Source organism: Pituophis catenifer, unplaced genomic scaffold, assembly GCF_029215685.1.
Source record: "Pituophis catenifer annectens isolate HBS135680 unplaced genomic scaffold, rPitCat1.0.hap2 SCAF_7, whole genome shotgun sequence".
NCBI classification, from domain to species: Eukaryota; Metazoa; Chordata; class Lepidosauria; order Squamata; family Colubridae; genus Pituophis; species Pituophis catenifer.
The window spans coordinates 78,533,503-78,548,445 of NW_027256887.1; the positions used below are offsets into that span (position 1 = coordinate 78,533,503).

The window sequence follows — 14,943 nt, forward strand, 5'->3', positions numbered from 1 at the left end:
CACATATGTGCAAGGCACACATGCTCACATATTTGATTCTGCTGGAACCAGCTGTTAAATTATGTGAAGCTCACCTCTGCTCCTCTTCTTTTTAACATATAGTTTTGTCACCTGGTAAATGCCAAAACTCCAAAGGGGATGTCAAACTGGGGGAAGAGGGATGTCAGAATGGAGTGATATGCATTTTAGACCCCTAAATATTCTTAGAGGAAAGAAAAACAAAAAACACAGAGCTGATGTTTTCAGTTCTTTTACAACATCTGGTTCCATTTCTGTATGGAGTCTGCATGTGGAGTGATGATGCTTTTCTTCCTGTCCTGGGGTAACTTTTTAAAGCCACTTCGTCTTAACACTATTGCTCTGTTAATTTTGTTTTTCTTAAAAACTCTGTGACATTTTAGGATCCAAAGTTGACCCTCAGTGTAAGTGTACCCTTTCATTGTGCTGTTGCTGTGATGTGTATTACACACTTGATACGTTTGTTGCGTCTGTGTAAAACCATTGCGTTATTTAAACCTCTTCCAGGTTTTGTAATATTTGTAGAGCTCACTTTTATTTTCTTATTTCTCTGTCTCTTTTTTTTTTTTAGATAGAAGAACGTGCAGAGTTCTTGAACAAATCCATCCAGAAGAGGTAAAGAACTCAAACATAAAGAAAAAAGTCACAATGAAATTTTAACGTGCAGAATATGAACCAGGCGTGGGCTGCTGGGGGTTCGCAGGGGTTCGGGAGAACCTCTAGCTAAGATTCTGTGCAGTTTGGAGAACCCCCAAATCCCACTCCTGGCTGGCCCCGCCCACCCTGCCCCGCCACTCCCAGGAGTCCCCATGCGGCCCGTTTTGGATGCAGGTAAGTGCAGGGCACGCACGGAGGCTCAGGGAGGCCGAAAAATGGGCCTACCAGAAGTTCAGGAAGCCTGGAGAGGCCATTTTCGCTCTCCCGGAAGCTCGAGGAAAGCCTCCAGAGCCTGGGGAGGGCTAAAAGCCCCTCCCCCCACCCCCCACTGTGGTGCAGGAGGCTGACTAGGCCATGCCCACCATGGTCATGCCCACCGGGCAGAGAACCCCTTGCTAAAATTTTTGAAGCCCACCCCTGATATGAAGTGATAAGTCTCTGCCATTTCATTCTTTTCACAGTGGTATGAAACCTACTCACACAACTCCAATTGTCTCCAAGATAGACAGTAGGCTGGAACAATATACCAGCGCAATTGAGGTGAGCTGCTTTCATCTTCTCAATTTCCCGTGTTCCTCTGATTGACCGCTGTGGTAGGGACAAATCAAACGTTTTTCATCAACCAAGATTTTTTTTAAACTTGTCATTAAATACTCTGGGATTCCTCGGAAAAGATGAAGCAATGGATATTTATTTAAGCTTACGAGTTCTGCCTCAGTGTATGGGGTACTGGTTAGCATGTTACGTAGGACCCAGAGAGACCCAGCTTTAAGACTGTCTTCAGCCATGGAAACCCATTAAGTTATTTGGGCCAGTTACCTTCAATCAACCCAATTTATCTAACAAGGATTTTTGTAGGGAGAAATTATATACTGCCTTAAGCTTCTGGGGCAATGTGGTGGCTCAGCGGTTAAGATGCTGGGCTTGTTGGCTAGAACAGGGGTCCCCAACTCCCGGACCGCAGCCCACTACCGGGCCATGAGTCATTCGGAACCAAGACACAGAAGCAGCAGGCACCCATGCACACATGCATGCACAGCCCCACTTGTACAAGCTGTTGTGACTGAGGCCTAAGTATTGATTACCAAATACAATTCAGTCCTGAACAAACTTATTTTATTAAAACAGCTGGGAATTAATTCATTCTCAGCTTAGTCCAAAACAAATTCTTCATAACCAGTCCGTCGGCCTTATCACCAACCTTTGATGTCTTTGGCAACCTTCCAAAGGCTTTTCTTGGCAAAAGCCCCACAAAGTTCAAGAGACGCTGACAAGAAGCACTGGAATCAACGTTGCTTTTCTACAAAGAGCCCAACGGCTCGTTGCTGCTCTTTTAAGCCTTATGGGAGAGGCCAATCATCTTCTGGCCTTACTCCCGAGTTGTCCTTTTTGCTTCAGCTGCTCTTGCCTTCTGACAGCTCTTTGCATGCGTGCACTAGGAACAGGCTCCTCCTGTTCCTCTGCCTCTCTGCTGTCCGCCTCTGGAGGCTCCGGAGTCCGTGCATCACTCCCAGATGGCCCTGGCCCCATCTCTGCCTCTGAGGCAGAGCTCTTGTCTGGGCCTTCCCCTGACTCCAGGACTGGCCCATGTTCCTCCCCAGCCTCCTCACTGTCTGATTCTATTGCCACTGCAGGCTGCTGGCGGACCACAACACAAGCAGCTGGAAAGGGCATGCATGCAGCTCCACTTGTGCGAGCGGCAGGTGTGTGGGCCAAGCCAGCCACTCACACAAATGAAGCTGCGCGCATGTGTGCTTACCTGCCACTTGTGCGGAACCATCCCCCCCTCCCCCCGGTCTGCAAAGCTGGAAAGGCTGGGCAACTGGGCTAGAAAGTCGGTTCATGTGACAGGGTGAGCTCCCATCCTCACCCCAGCTCCTGCAGTTTGAAAGGATGCAAATGCGAATAGATAAATAGGTACCACTTTGGTGGGAAGTTAACAGTGCTCCATGACATCATGCTGGTCACATGATCACAGAAATGGCTTTGGACAGCACTGGCTCAATGGCCTTGAAATGGAGATGAGCATCGTCCCTTATAGTCGGCAATGACAAGCGGAATAAAATCCTTTACCTTTAACGCTTCTGGAAGAAAGGTGGGATAAATCTAACAAATAAACAAAATACATTTCATTCAAATGCCCCATTCACTTCAGCTTCCTTCACTGTCTGAGCCTTTGTCTCAGTTTTCCTTTCAATGGCTTTTGGGTGAGGTATATTTGAGAGATTGACATGAGATGAACTTGGGGGAAATTGTGGATTTATTTTGGCCACCTCTCTTTCTGATTGTTGGTTTGTAAGTTGGTGAGATTCAGCCAGGCTGTAGCCCAATAGCAGCTGGTAAAGTAGAAGGAAGGAAGGCTGTAGCCCAATAGCAGCTGGTAAAGTAGAAGGAAGGAAGGCTGTAGCCCAATAGCAGCTGGTAAAGTAGAAGGAAGGAAAAAAAAGGGGGAGGAGGAGAAGAGTGGTGGCACATCACTCTTGTAACATTAGAGCAGCTACCCTGGTTCACCAATTGCTTCTTGCAGGGCAACAAAGCTGCAAAGGCCACCAAGCCAGCTGCTTCTGACCTCCCGGTTCCTGCTGAGGGAGTTCGTAACATCAAGAGCATGTGGGAGAAAGGCAACGTGTTTGCATCACCCTCTGGAACGGGGACACCCAATAAGGTACGTGCGTGGTGGCGCGCTGGTTAGAATGAAGTACTGCAGGCTACTTCTGCTGACTGCCAGCTACCTGCAATTCGGCAGTTCGATTCTCACTGGCTCAAAGTTGACTCAGCCTTCCATCCTTTCGAGGTGGGTAAAATGAGGACCCAGATTGTTGGGGGCAATAGGCTGACGCTGCAAACCACTTAGAGAGGGCTGTAAAACACAGTGAAGTGGTATATAAGTCTAAGGCAGTGGTGGGTTTCAACATTTTTTACTACTGGTTCTATGGGTGTGACTTGGTAGGCGTGGCATGGCATGGCTTGGTGGGCATGGCTTGGTGGACATGGCAGGGGAAGGATACTGTAAAATCTCCATTCCCTCCCCACTCCAGGGGAAGGATACTGCAAAATCCCCATTTTCTCTCGATCAGCTGGGACTCAGGAGGCAGAGAATAGATGGGGAAGGGGCCAATCAGAATTGTTACTCCCGGTTCTCCAAACTACTCAAAATTTCCACTACCGGTTCTCCAGAACTGGTCAGAACCTGCTGAAACCCACCTCTGGTCTAAGGGCTATTGCTATTGCTATCCTTCAGACCTGCAATTCCCAGGTCAATCAAGGCAAGGGAAATGCAAGGTGCATAAGTAAGACCTGAGGTATTAATATAGTGAAAATGCAGATTCTGAACTTCAAACAAGAAGGGAAGAGTTCCATAGTTTAGCCTTCTGAAAGACATTTACTCTGTCTCTGAGATGGTATTTCAAAGAGACATTGATCTAAGTTTATGAAACAAAGCTTTGTCCAACTTTGGCATAAGATCTCATGGCTTGGGAAGCTTTTCAACTATAACAACCCTCCTGAACGTTTATTATTGTTGTTATTTTAATCATATAATATCTGGCAAGATTGTCAGATTTCCACAACCTGTGGACAATCTCATTTCTAGTATCACAGGACTTCTCACAGGAATGCTGAAATGTTGTAAGATTTAAGACAGTCACTTGGAATCAGGGGTAAAATGCTCCCGGTTTGGACCGGATCACCCGATCCGGTAGCAGTGGCGGTGGGTGGTTTGGTGTAGCAAAAATCCCTGTCCATCTCCTATGCCCAGCTGAGGCACGCGATCACCAGAGGCTTTTTTTTTTACTTTTAAAAGCATTTTTTCGGCTGAAGAGGTTGTAGAAAAAATGCTTTTAAAAGTAAAAGAAACAGCCTCTGATGATCTCGTGGCTCAGCTGGGCATGGGGGGGGAGGGGCTCAGGGATTTTTGCTACCGGTTCTCTGAACCACCGGCCTCCATCGCTACTGAATCAGGCGATCAGGTCCGAACTGGGAGCATTTCACCCCTGGATCTGGCCCGTGGGCCGCCCTGGAAACAGCAAAGGACTGACCTGCCTCTGCCAATGAAGCCCTCCCGAGCTTTGTTTTCGCTGGCAGAGGATTGCAGGAAGCCATCGCAGCCGAAATCAGAGCTCGAGAGCCCGTTTTTGCTGGCAGAGCACTTGGACCACCACAGGTGCCCCTGACACAAGTGACATCAAGCTGGCCACGCCCACCCTGGCCTCGCCCACCATGGCTCCCCAAAGTCAAACACAACCCAGATGCGGCCCTCAATGAAATTGAGTTCGACACCCCTGCTTTAGTGCATCCCTGTTAATTCTTACTATGAAGTTTCCAATTCTGTTTACAAACAAACGTTTTGCAGGAAACAGCTGGGCTGAAGGTCGGCGTCTCCAGTCGCATCAATGAATGGTTAACCAAGACCCCAGAAAGCAACAAATTGGCTGCTTCAAAACCATCGGTAAGTATTTTGCTCCTCTGTTTTCTGTAGTATTATCATCTACTCTGCAATCAAGATAGATGTTTAATAATTTTTACAGGAAGGAAAGAGAACTTCAGTGCTATTTTGGTAGGCATTACTGGCTTTGGATTTTGAGATGCCCATCCACAGAGGCTGACCCTCATTTCAATAGCTTCTTGTCCTTGCCATCATCACTGGTTGATTGCCCAGGCAGTTGAGAGAAGAGTTCAGGGTTTTAGTCTAGCGCTGTGCTAAACCAGAACAGATGAGAAGCCACATCATGGATAATGCAGGTTTTGGTGTATATTTGAACCTATTAATTAATTTATTTATTTATGCAATTTATGCAATTTATATCCTGCCCTTCTCCCGAAGGACTCAGGGCGTCTTACAAGAAGGAAGAAAAAATTACATAAACAACAAATCAATTTAAAATTAGTTAAAATTAATTAAAAATTAAATTAAAATTATTAAAAAATCACCCCAATGTTTCCTCTTTTGCATTTGAGCATGCAAGAAGGGCAGGAAAGGAGAAAGGGAAAAAGACAAAGAAAAAGAAGGAAAGATGAGAAAAGAGGAAGGAAGAAGAAAAGAGAATGAAGAGGGAAGGAAAAAGAAGAAAAGGAAGGGAAAAGAAGAAGGAAGGAAGGAAGGAAGGAAGGAAGGAAGGAAGGAAGGAAGGAAGGAAGGAAGGAAGGAGAGAGATTATAATGAGGGAGAGTCTGAGGGAAGTCCTGCCTTAGCACTTGGCCACCATAGGGCCCCCCGACATGTGATGTCGAGCTGGCCACGCCCGCCCTTGTCACGCCTATCCCCCCCCCCCCGCAGTCAAACACAACCCTGATGCAGCCCTCAATGAAATCGAGTTTGACACCCCTGGCTTAGACCATAGTTTCTATAATTTGCAACCAAATGAAAATTGCAACTGAGGTAGACAGCATTTGAAGGAGATGCCTGAAAATGGTCAGCTGATTACTGACGGAGCTAAAATACTGGTTTAAATAGCTGTGGTATGGTATCAATGTCCTGTTTCCACATTCTTCTCTATTCAGAACTAGCAGCCAGATGTTCATAAGCTCAGAGATAAATATGTTTCGTATAAGAAGGCTGGACAATATAAGTGGACTGTAGTAGAATTATTCACAGAAGTGAGTTGGTACTAATCTGTCCTTTCTTTCTTTCTCTCCCTTCCTTCTTTCTCAGTCAGCTGCTTTCTTCTCTTCCCTCTTTCACCACCATCTTCTTGGCTGGAATTCTATATCTCTCTCTCCGTTGTTCTGTTCTTCTTTCGGACTGGCTGTTTGCTTTTAAACTGAGTCAGGTAAATGAGTTTTGAAATTCCTCTGCAAAACCATGAGCTTTCCAGTTCCAGCACGTTTATGTACGTCCAGTTAGCTGTGGACCTATTTTCGAAAGAAATTATTTAAAAGTCTCATGCTACTACCTACGAATTCATCTTTGGGGAAGGTTTATTTAAATGCCACGAACTTTAATAATATATTTTTTACACTGTTCTTGGTTTCAAATACTTGCTTTGGGGTTTGTTTGTTTTTTTGGGAAATAGGACTTACGACCTGGAGATGTATCTGGCAAACGCAACCTTTGGGAAAAGCAGTCGGTTGAAAAGACCCCTTCTTCATCAAAGGTGACCATCCTATCTGTTATTCTATTCCATTTTGGGGAGGAGGGAGGGGGGGTATAATCTCTGAAGTCCCCTTCAATTGCACTGCATAATAATAATTGCCACATCTAGAAGAATAGACTAGAATTCTTTATTGGCCAAGGGTAATTGGACACACAAGGAATTTGTCTTTGATGCATATGCTCTTAGTGTACATAAAAAGCCAAGATACATTCATCAAGAATCATAAGGTACAACACTTAGTGATAGTCGTAAGGTACAAATAAGCAATCAAATCATACTAGGAAACAATATAAATCGTAAGATACAAGCAACAAAGTTACAGTCATGCAGTCATAAGTGAGAGGAGATGGGTGATAGGAACGATGAGAGGATTAATAGTAATAGTAATGCAGACTTAGTGAATAGTTTGACAGTGTTGAGGGAATTATATGTTTAGCAGAGTGACGGCATTCGGGGAAAAACTGTTCTTGTGTCTAGTTGTTCTGGTGTGCAGTGCTCTATAGCATCGTTTTGAGGGTAGGAGTTGAAGCAATTTATGTCCAGGATGCGAGGGGTCTGTAAATATTTTCACAGCCCTCTTTTTGACTCGTGCAGTATACAGGTCCTCAATGGAAGGCAGGCTGGTAGTAAAAATGATGTAGAATAGATCCCAAACTATTTATTTATTTGTACTGTACTGTTATGTCCTGTGTTTCTATTCTATCGAAGGTGACTAATAATATTTTCAACAAAAATTTAATGTACAATTAGAATAAAACTGAATACTGATATAAATTAACCTTTAAATCCTTAACTGTTTTCCTAATACAAGTAGTCTTCAACTTACGACCACAATGGAGCCCTAAATTTATGTTGTTAAGTGAGAAATTTGTTAAGTGAGTTTTGCCCCATTTTACCACTTTTCTTGTCACATTTGTTAAGTGACAAGAAACACGGTTGTTAAGTGAATCTGGCTTCCCCCATTGGCTTTGCTAGTCAGAAGGTCACAAAAGGTGATCACATGACCCCAGGACACTGCAACCGTCATAAATATGAGTCAGTTGCCAAATGTCTGGATCTTGATCACATGAGTATGGGGATGCTCAGGGATGGGTTCTAACTGGCTTTACTACCGGTTCTCTTTGTACGCGCGCTTTGCGCGCGATCGCCTCTTCAGTCGTGCGCTTTGCACGTGATCGCCTTCATACTTCATTCTTCATACATCATATCCACATAATTAAGATCTACTAACTAAAAAAACAATAATCCAGAATTTACTGCTAATAAACAGTTTATGTTTTTGTCTCAGTCATCCAGGTCATGGTTGTCCCAAAGATGCTTTTTTCAAGAGGCAACTGGACTTTCTGGTTTTTCTTTGAAGATATTTTGCTTCTCATCCGAGAAGCTTCTTCAGCTCTGACTGGATGGTAGGGACTGGAAGGATTTATACTCCTTGCAGACCGCTGGTCATTTGCATTCTTTTGGCGGGTCGTTAAGGTCACCTGGATGTTTATCTGTGTCCTCAGGGTCATCTGAGTGGTGCAAATGTGTGTGGAGCCTTTTTGGAACTGCTGAAACCGGAGATAGATTATGTCATATATCTCTCTCCTTCTGTTGAGAGAGGGCTGTTCAATTTTGTCATAGATGGCCTCATGAGAGAGAGTCATCTATGTCAAAATTGAACAGTCTTCTCTCAAAGGGGAGGGGTACGACACCATCTATCTCCAGTGTACAACACAGAACTTTCAGCAGTTCCAGGAAGGCTCCACACAAATTTGCACCACTCAGGTGACCCTGAGGACACAGATAAACCTCCAAGTAGCCTCAATGACTCTCTTAAAAAATGCAAATGACCAGCTGTCTGCAAGGAATATAAATCCTTCCATTCCTCACCATCCAGTCAGAGTTGAAGAAGCTTCTTCGATGAGAAGCGAAACCTCTTCAAAGAAAAACCCAGAAAGTTCAGTTGCCTCTTGGAAAAAAGCACCTTTGGGACAGTTAATGTTTTTTGTAGCCTTTTTTTTTTAACTTCTCTCTCTCTATATCTCTCTCTCTTTTTTTTGAATCAGGTTACAGCAGCAGGAAGGAAATTGGAGACCAATGGTAAGCAAAAGTGAGAGTTTCAGTGTTTGGGATCAGGCAAGGGGCCCAAGCCTCAATTTTGGAATTAATATTATTAATATTAATTAATTAATATTATTAATGGATTGTCAGACAGTCTCTCCTCCCTAGTGGCTTGTCCCTGATGGCAAATGGGGCTCTTTGTCTGGAATCTGTAAGACGCAAACAACAGAATATTCACTTTCCTGACTTGTTTCAAATCCAAAGTCCATAACCATGGTTTGCATACAGCAATGTCTGGATCCATTTATAAACAAGAATCTAGCCAAGCATTTTATGGGTTAATGTAAGATATATCATAGTCTTTCTGTTCACATTCCTGCTTGCTAAGTATAATTACTCTTATTTCCTTCCTGTTCAGCTCCGTACTTGTCCAATTAAGCATCTCCAACTTGAGTAGGAATTAATGAGCCTTTTGAAATCTTTTTAATGATTCTCCGCAGGATCCATTTCTTTTCGGGCATTATGCCAGTACTGAGACATACTTACCCAAGAATAAGCTGATTCAAACCCAATTTTGCAGCTCGATGTATGAAAATATTGCATTCCCGCATGAACCCTCATCATCTTTTATCGGCCCCATAATCCCTTGCGGCAGTGGTGAAATCCAAATTTTTTTACTACCGGTTCTGTGGGCGTGGCTTGGTGGGTGTGGTGTGGCTTGCTGGGCATGGCAGGGGAAGGATATTGCAAAATCTCCATTCTCAGTGTGCCCAGAGAGAGAAATATCTGCCTCTACCTAGGATCGAACTCACAAGCCTCAGGATTGTGAGGCGATAGCTCCACCTCTAGGCCACCGCACCACTATGCATTCCCACATGATCGAGGAGGTAAAATTTGAGCTGGGAGCAGTAAGAAGTATGGACCCGGGGTGAAATCCAGCAGGTTCTGACAGGTTCTGGAGAAGCAGTAGCAGAAATTTTGAGCAGTTCGGAGAACCGACAAATAACACCTCTGGCTGGCCCCAGAGTGGGGTGGGAATGGAGATTTTGCAATATCCTTCCCCCCAAGAGTGGGGAGGGAATGGGGATTTTGCAGTATCCTTCCCCTGGAGTGGGGTGGGAATGGAGGTTTTGCAATATCCTTCCCCTGCCACGCCCACCAAGCCACACCCACAGAACCGGTAGTAAAAAAATTTGGATTTCACCACTGTATGGACCCATTAAAAAAACTAGGACTTTCACTAATTTGCCTTTTGAAAATAAACAATCAGTGAACATTATTTTAAAAGTGGATAAGATTGAATCTATTGGAACTCTCTTCTAGATTGTGGGGAATGAGCAAGCAAGAAAGCTGGTATAGTCCTTAAAATGTGATCTTAGCCTTGCAACCTAAATCAGCAAGTCCTTGGGCAAGTAAGGATTTCCCAGCTAAGCCCCAAATGTTAACATTTCTGGTGATTCGAGGCAATCCCACCACTTTTTTTTTTCTTTCAGCAGGTTTGAGACAATTTGAAAAGGAGCCTTAAGGAAGCCACCAATTACGCTGGACCAAGTCGGTTTTCAAAAACAGAAGTGCTAAATGTGCCCTCTTCTTTTTATATATATTTATGTTTGTTTTTGTTGGTTTACTTGGGAGGGGCGGGCGGGGTTGGCTACATTATCCCAGTTTTTAAGGAAACCATGTATATTAGCACTGTATTTAATATTCAGTCTTAAAACATTTGTCTTAATAGTAGTGCCTTGTAACGAGAGCCTTATTCCTCAAAAAAAAAAAACATGCTGTGAAAGAGAGAGACACTTCTACTGACAAAGTCTTCACAAACTGTGTGTCCAGACAGGAGGAGAGGGACATCTGCTGTGCATACCTTCCACTTGTGGGTCCTATCCCAAATAGGTGAGACAAACCCAGAGCCAGGATAGGAGGAACACAGGCTGGTCCATTCACAAGCAAAGCTCCTGAACAGTGGGCCCTCAAGAGTCAAGGCAAAGTCAACCTCTTTGCTACTATTGACTTATTGTTGACTTGAGTGTAGAAAGGTTTGGTATATATAAGCCTATAAGCCTATCGTGATCTACAGAACACTATATGATAGGTTCACCATCTTTGGTGATCCATCACCTTTGATGGAACCATGGCCTTCTCCCTCTTTGCTCTCCGACATCATGTCACAGATTTTTTTTTTTTAATTTGATTTATATGCCGCCCTTCTCCGGAGACTCAGGGCGGCTTACAATGTGCTAAGCAATAGCCTTCATCCTTTTGTATATTTATACAAAGTCAGCTTATTGCCCCCACAACTGGGTCCTCAATTTACCTACCTTAGAAAGGATGGAAGGCTGAGTCAACCTTGAGCCTGGCGAGATTCGAACCTGCAGTAATTGCAGGCAGCTGGTCTTAATAACAGGGTGCTTTAAACCACTGTACTACCAAGGCTCCTAGATTGCCATGTGTATTGTTGCTGGAGTGCCTAATCCATCACTTGGGTCATACCTGTAAGTGGAGGTCACCTTCTCCATCAGTAAGGTCCTGTGCAGAGCGAAGGAGTGTTACTTTCGATAAAAGGAAAGTAGGAGAGATGCAAGGAATGAGGTTCTATGCATCCCACCCAAGTATCCTTCCTGTAGCTAAGTGGGATGAGCCCCGTTTTTTTCTTCCCTTTCAGCACTTTAGAGTAAGGCATGGAAGAAACATGCCGAGTTGGCCATTTCCTTCCGTAAGTAGTCCATGACGAATTAGCATCATCAGTACAATTTTCATCATTTTAAAGTAGCGTTCCTCCGCTCCCTTTGGTAAGTTATAGTTAATTCTCTGAATTTGGACAATTGCAATCAGCAGTGGTACTGATCATGTTTCTCTCTCTTTTTTTTTTGTTTGTATTTTTTAAAAACTAGTTAACAGTTTTAGAACATATACATTTCGCTTTTTTAAATGTTATGTATAAGGCACTACTAATAATAGAAGGCTTTTAATACTTATTTACTTCATTTAGCTATAAACTTACATAACTAGCCAATATCACAACTTTTTTTAAAAAAAAAATACACACCTTTTATATTAATATTCCATGATTGCCATTAGGGACATGGCAAGAGAAGTATTAGATTTTTTTAAAAAAAATAATAATAATAAGATGAGCGATGAAAATTATAGTTTTAAAGAGGGAAGAAAAAAAAAGTTTTAGGTCATAGTTCACATGTATAAAACAATATAGCTAATTTATATAGAACTACCATAATTACCACACAAGAAATACATGCACGCACGCTGTTGGTAATCCTCCTTTTCCACCTTATTGCACACTGATTTTGCTTTTTATCAGGTCTGTATACACTTCTCATGTTCTCGCTGTAGAAAACAAAAGGGACACCGTCCTTCCTATTGCCATACAATTCAGTGCACAAATATAGTAGCCCTTGGTCCTAGGTGCACTAACCAAGGAGAGACAAGGATCCCTTCTTGTAGCCCAGCTGGTATCTTCCAGATGCATTGGGAATCTGAGGAGTTGTAATCTCAACACATCTGGAAAACGTCAAGTTGGGTTGGGCTTGACGCTCAACCCAAGGGCTACTTGATGCTCTTCAACCTTCTTCCTCCTTCCTCAAGGAGTCCAAAGATAGATATCCTTTGTCCTAGAGAACAAGCGCTTGCTGAATTCCAGGCAATGAGGAAGAAGGCTTCATTTGAACTCAGAAGCCATTCCAAAGAGGATTATCTATTGTGTCTCAAGTCACTCCACCCCGAGTCTTTATTTTAACATCTATATTATTTGACCTGTATATAGTAAACTACTAAGTTTGAATTGACAAATCACATGATGATTGGGTTTTTTTTTTATACCACACATAGGGGTGAAGTGAAGTGAGCTTTATTTTAAAATCTATAGCCCACTCCAAATGCGATCCATAGTTTGAGAATGGTTAATTTCTGTATACAGGTTTACATTTTTATTGCATCTGTTTGTCCTTTTTAGTTGTTGTTTTTTTAAGGGGTTAAGATGGAGTAGCAGTATCCAAGCTCCATTGCTTTTGTGAATCATCAAGTTTACATAATGAATTTCACTGGAGCTTACAGGTGGGATCAGAATCATAGAAGACAAAGTCTTGGATCTGTTTGTAGTTTGGCTGTTTTGTTTGTTTTTAAATACACTTTGGAATCCTTACATCTGAATAGCTACCATAAAACAGTAATGCTGAATTTGTAATTCACAATAAATGGAGTTTGTCTGCCAGATGGATGGATCGGTTTTGTTTTTCAACCAGGGCTTTTGTATGCCATTGGGCTCATGACATCGCCTTTATGTTGGTCTGGCATCTTGAGTTATTAAAACCACCACTTTAGTGCACTTATTTTGTACTATTCATTCACTTTGTGTTCAGAGTCAATGGGGGGAAGCCAGTTTTGCTTAATGCCTGAATGATTCACTTAACAATTATGGCAAGGAAGATTGTCAAATGGGACAAAACTCACTTAACAATTACCTTGCTTAGGAATGGAAATGTTGGGCTTAATTGTGGTCTTAAGTCAAGAACTACCCTGTTTCCCATAAATAAGACATCCCCTGATAATAAGCCCAGTTGGGCTTTTGAGCGCATGCACTAAAATAAGTCCCCCCCCCAAAAAAATAAGTCCTCCCCGAAAATATTTGACTGCATGCGCAGCTGGTCCCCGCCATTTCCTCTGGTTAGGGTTAGGGAGATAGAGCTGGAAATCAGGTAAGATGGCAAGAGGAGCCCCATCTTGTTCCACGCACCCCAAAGTAATAAGACCTCCCCGAAAATAAGGCCAAGCACTTATTTCAGGGTTCAAAAAAATGTAAGACAGGGTCTTATTTTCGGGGAAACACGGTACTTATAGCAAAAGGGCCATTTATAAATGTCATTGTGTCATAACCTTGCTCTTCTTAGTAGAGTAATAGGAAGCCCAGAATTCTTTTTAATCTGTTTGAAGCCTCTCTGTGTGGAGTAGAATGAAGCACCCAGCTAATAAAAGTTCTGACAATAATTATCAATAAATATGTGCAGTTGGTGCTTATGTGGTAATTTGGTTTATCCAGATTTCTCAAATTGCATTGCTCATTAACTCAAACTGCCCATTGATGACAATTTAATAATAATCACTTTAGAGTAGGAATGGATGAGTGTGAAAATTCTTGCCAGAGACCGTGGAACGGACAGGACTCAGTCGGAAAACTGCAAACAAAAGAATGGTGTGGTGAAATGGGGTCAGCTAAGAAGTGGAAAATCAAACAAGTCTGCCTAGAAGCCATCAAGGGACGTTGTGGCCTCTAAATGTGTTAAACATAAATGTAAAATTTGCCAGGTTTGCTAAAAGTTTCAAGCAGTGGTGAAATCCTCCGCAGTTTGTCACCGATTCACTGCCCGCACATTCATGGTGTGTGCCAAATGCACACTGTGCCAAATGTGCACTATGCACACATGCTCAGTGCGCACCAAACGAGCGCTTTGCACGGAAAAAGGAGGTAAGTAGAACAGTGGGGGGGGGGAACAGCTGTGCCGCGCAATTTAGAATATAAATTGTGCGGCACAGCTGATCGCCGGAATACCAGTTCAGTAGGTTTTTTTTACTACTGATTCGCCCAAACTGGTAGCTTTTATTACTACTGGTTTGCCCGAACTGGTGCAAACCAGTAGCATTTCACCCCTGGTTTCAAGTTTTAACAACTTGCAGGAATCATTAAGAGATTTGGCACACCTGAGTTCTTCTATTGGATTTTTAAATCCCAGTCTCAAGATTTTTGAGAAGTTTCCTCTTTTGAATCACATTTAATTATTATTAGCTCCAGATGGCAGTTTGTGTTTGCCTGTGGAGTGACTGAAATTAACATTAATCATGGTCCTTTCCAGTTGCTTCCGTAAGAATTCTTTCTTGCAACTTATTTTATCACGATTTAAGATTAAATCTAGGATTTGCTGCCCCTAGAATAGATCACGGGTGTCAAACTTGCTGCATCATGTTATCGTCACGTGACGTTTCGTAATGGTTTTCCCCATTCGCGGAGCTGGGGTGGGCGTGGCCTGCGCGTGACGCATCCAGCCTGCGGGCTGCCAGTTTGACCCCCTGCCCTAGATGGTTCCAAAATTGAACTCTTCTAAGGAATAATCATTGTTGGTAT

General features: G+C 43.0%; 1 protein-coding gene across 8 annotated transcripts in view; it reads left to right on the forward strand.

Annotated features, from left to right (window-relative positions):
• Positions 1-13,145, forward strand: part of CALD1 (caldesmon 1) — a 232,562-nt gene extending 219,417 nt beyond the window's left edge. For 5 of the 8 annotated variants that reach the window (XM_070947696.1, XM_070947695.1, XM_070947701.1 and 2 more), the window contains 7 exons: positions 590-633; positions 1,137-1,215; positions 3,203-3,340; positions 5,027-5,122; positions 6,687-6,767; positions 8,816-8,849; positions 10,304-13,145. In XM_070947696.1, coding sequence (XP_070803797.1) covers positions 590-633; positions 1,137-1,215; positions 3,203-3,340; positions 5,027-5,122; positions 6,687-6,767; positions 8,816-8,849; positions 10,304-10,335 — 504 coding nt within the window. In that variant the 3' untranslated portion in view covers positions 10,336-13,145. Of the gene's footprint in view, positions 1-589; positions 634-1,136; positions 1,216-3,202; positions 3,341-5,026; positions 5,123-6,325; positions 6,444-6,686; positions 6,773-8,815; positions 8,850-10,303 lie in introns of those variants that run through there. The other 3 variants (XM_070947697.1, XM_070947703.1, XM_070947700.1) reach the window with 2 other exon arrangements.
• Positions 13,146-14,943: the final 1,798 nt, after the last annotated feature.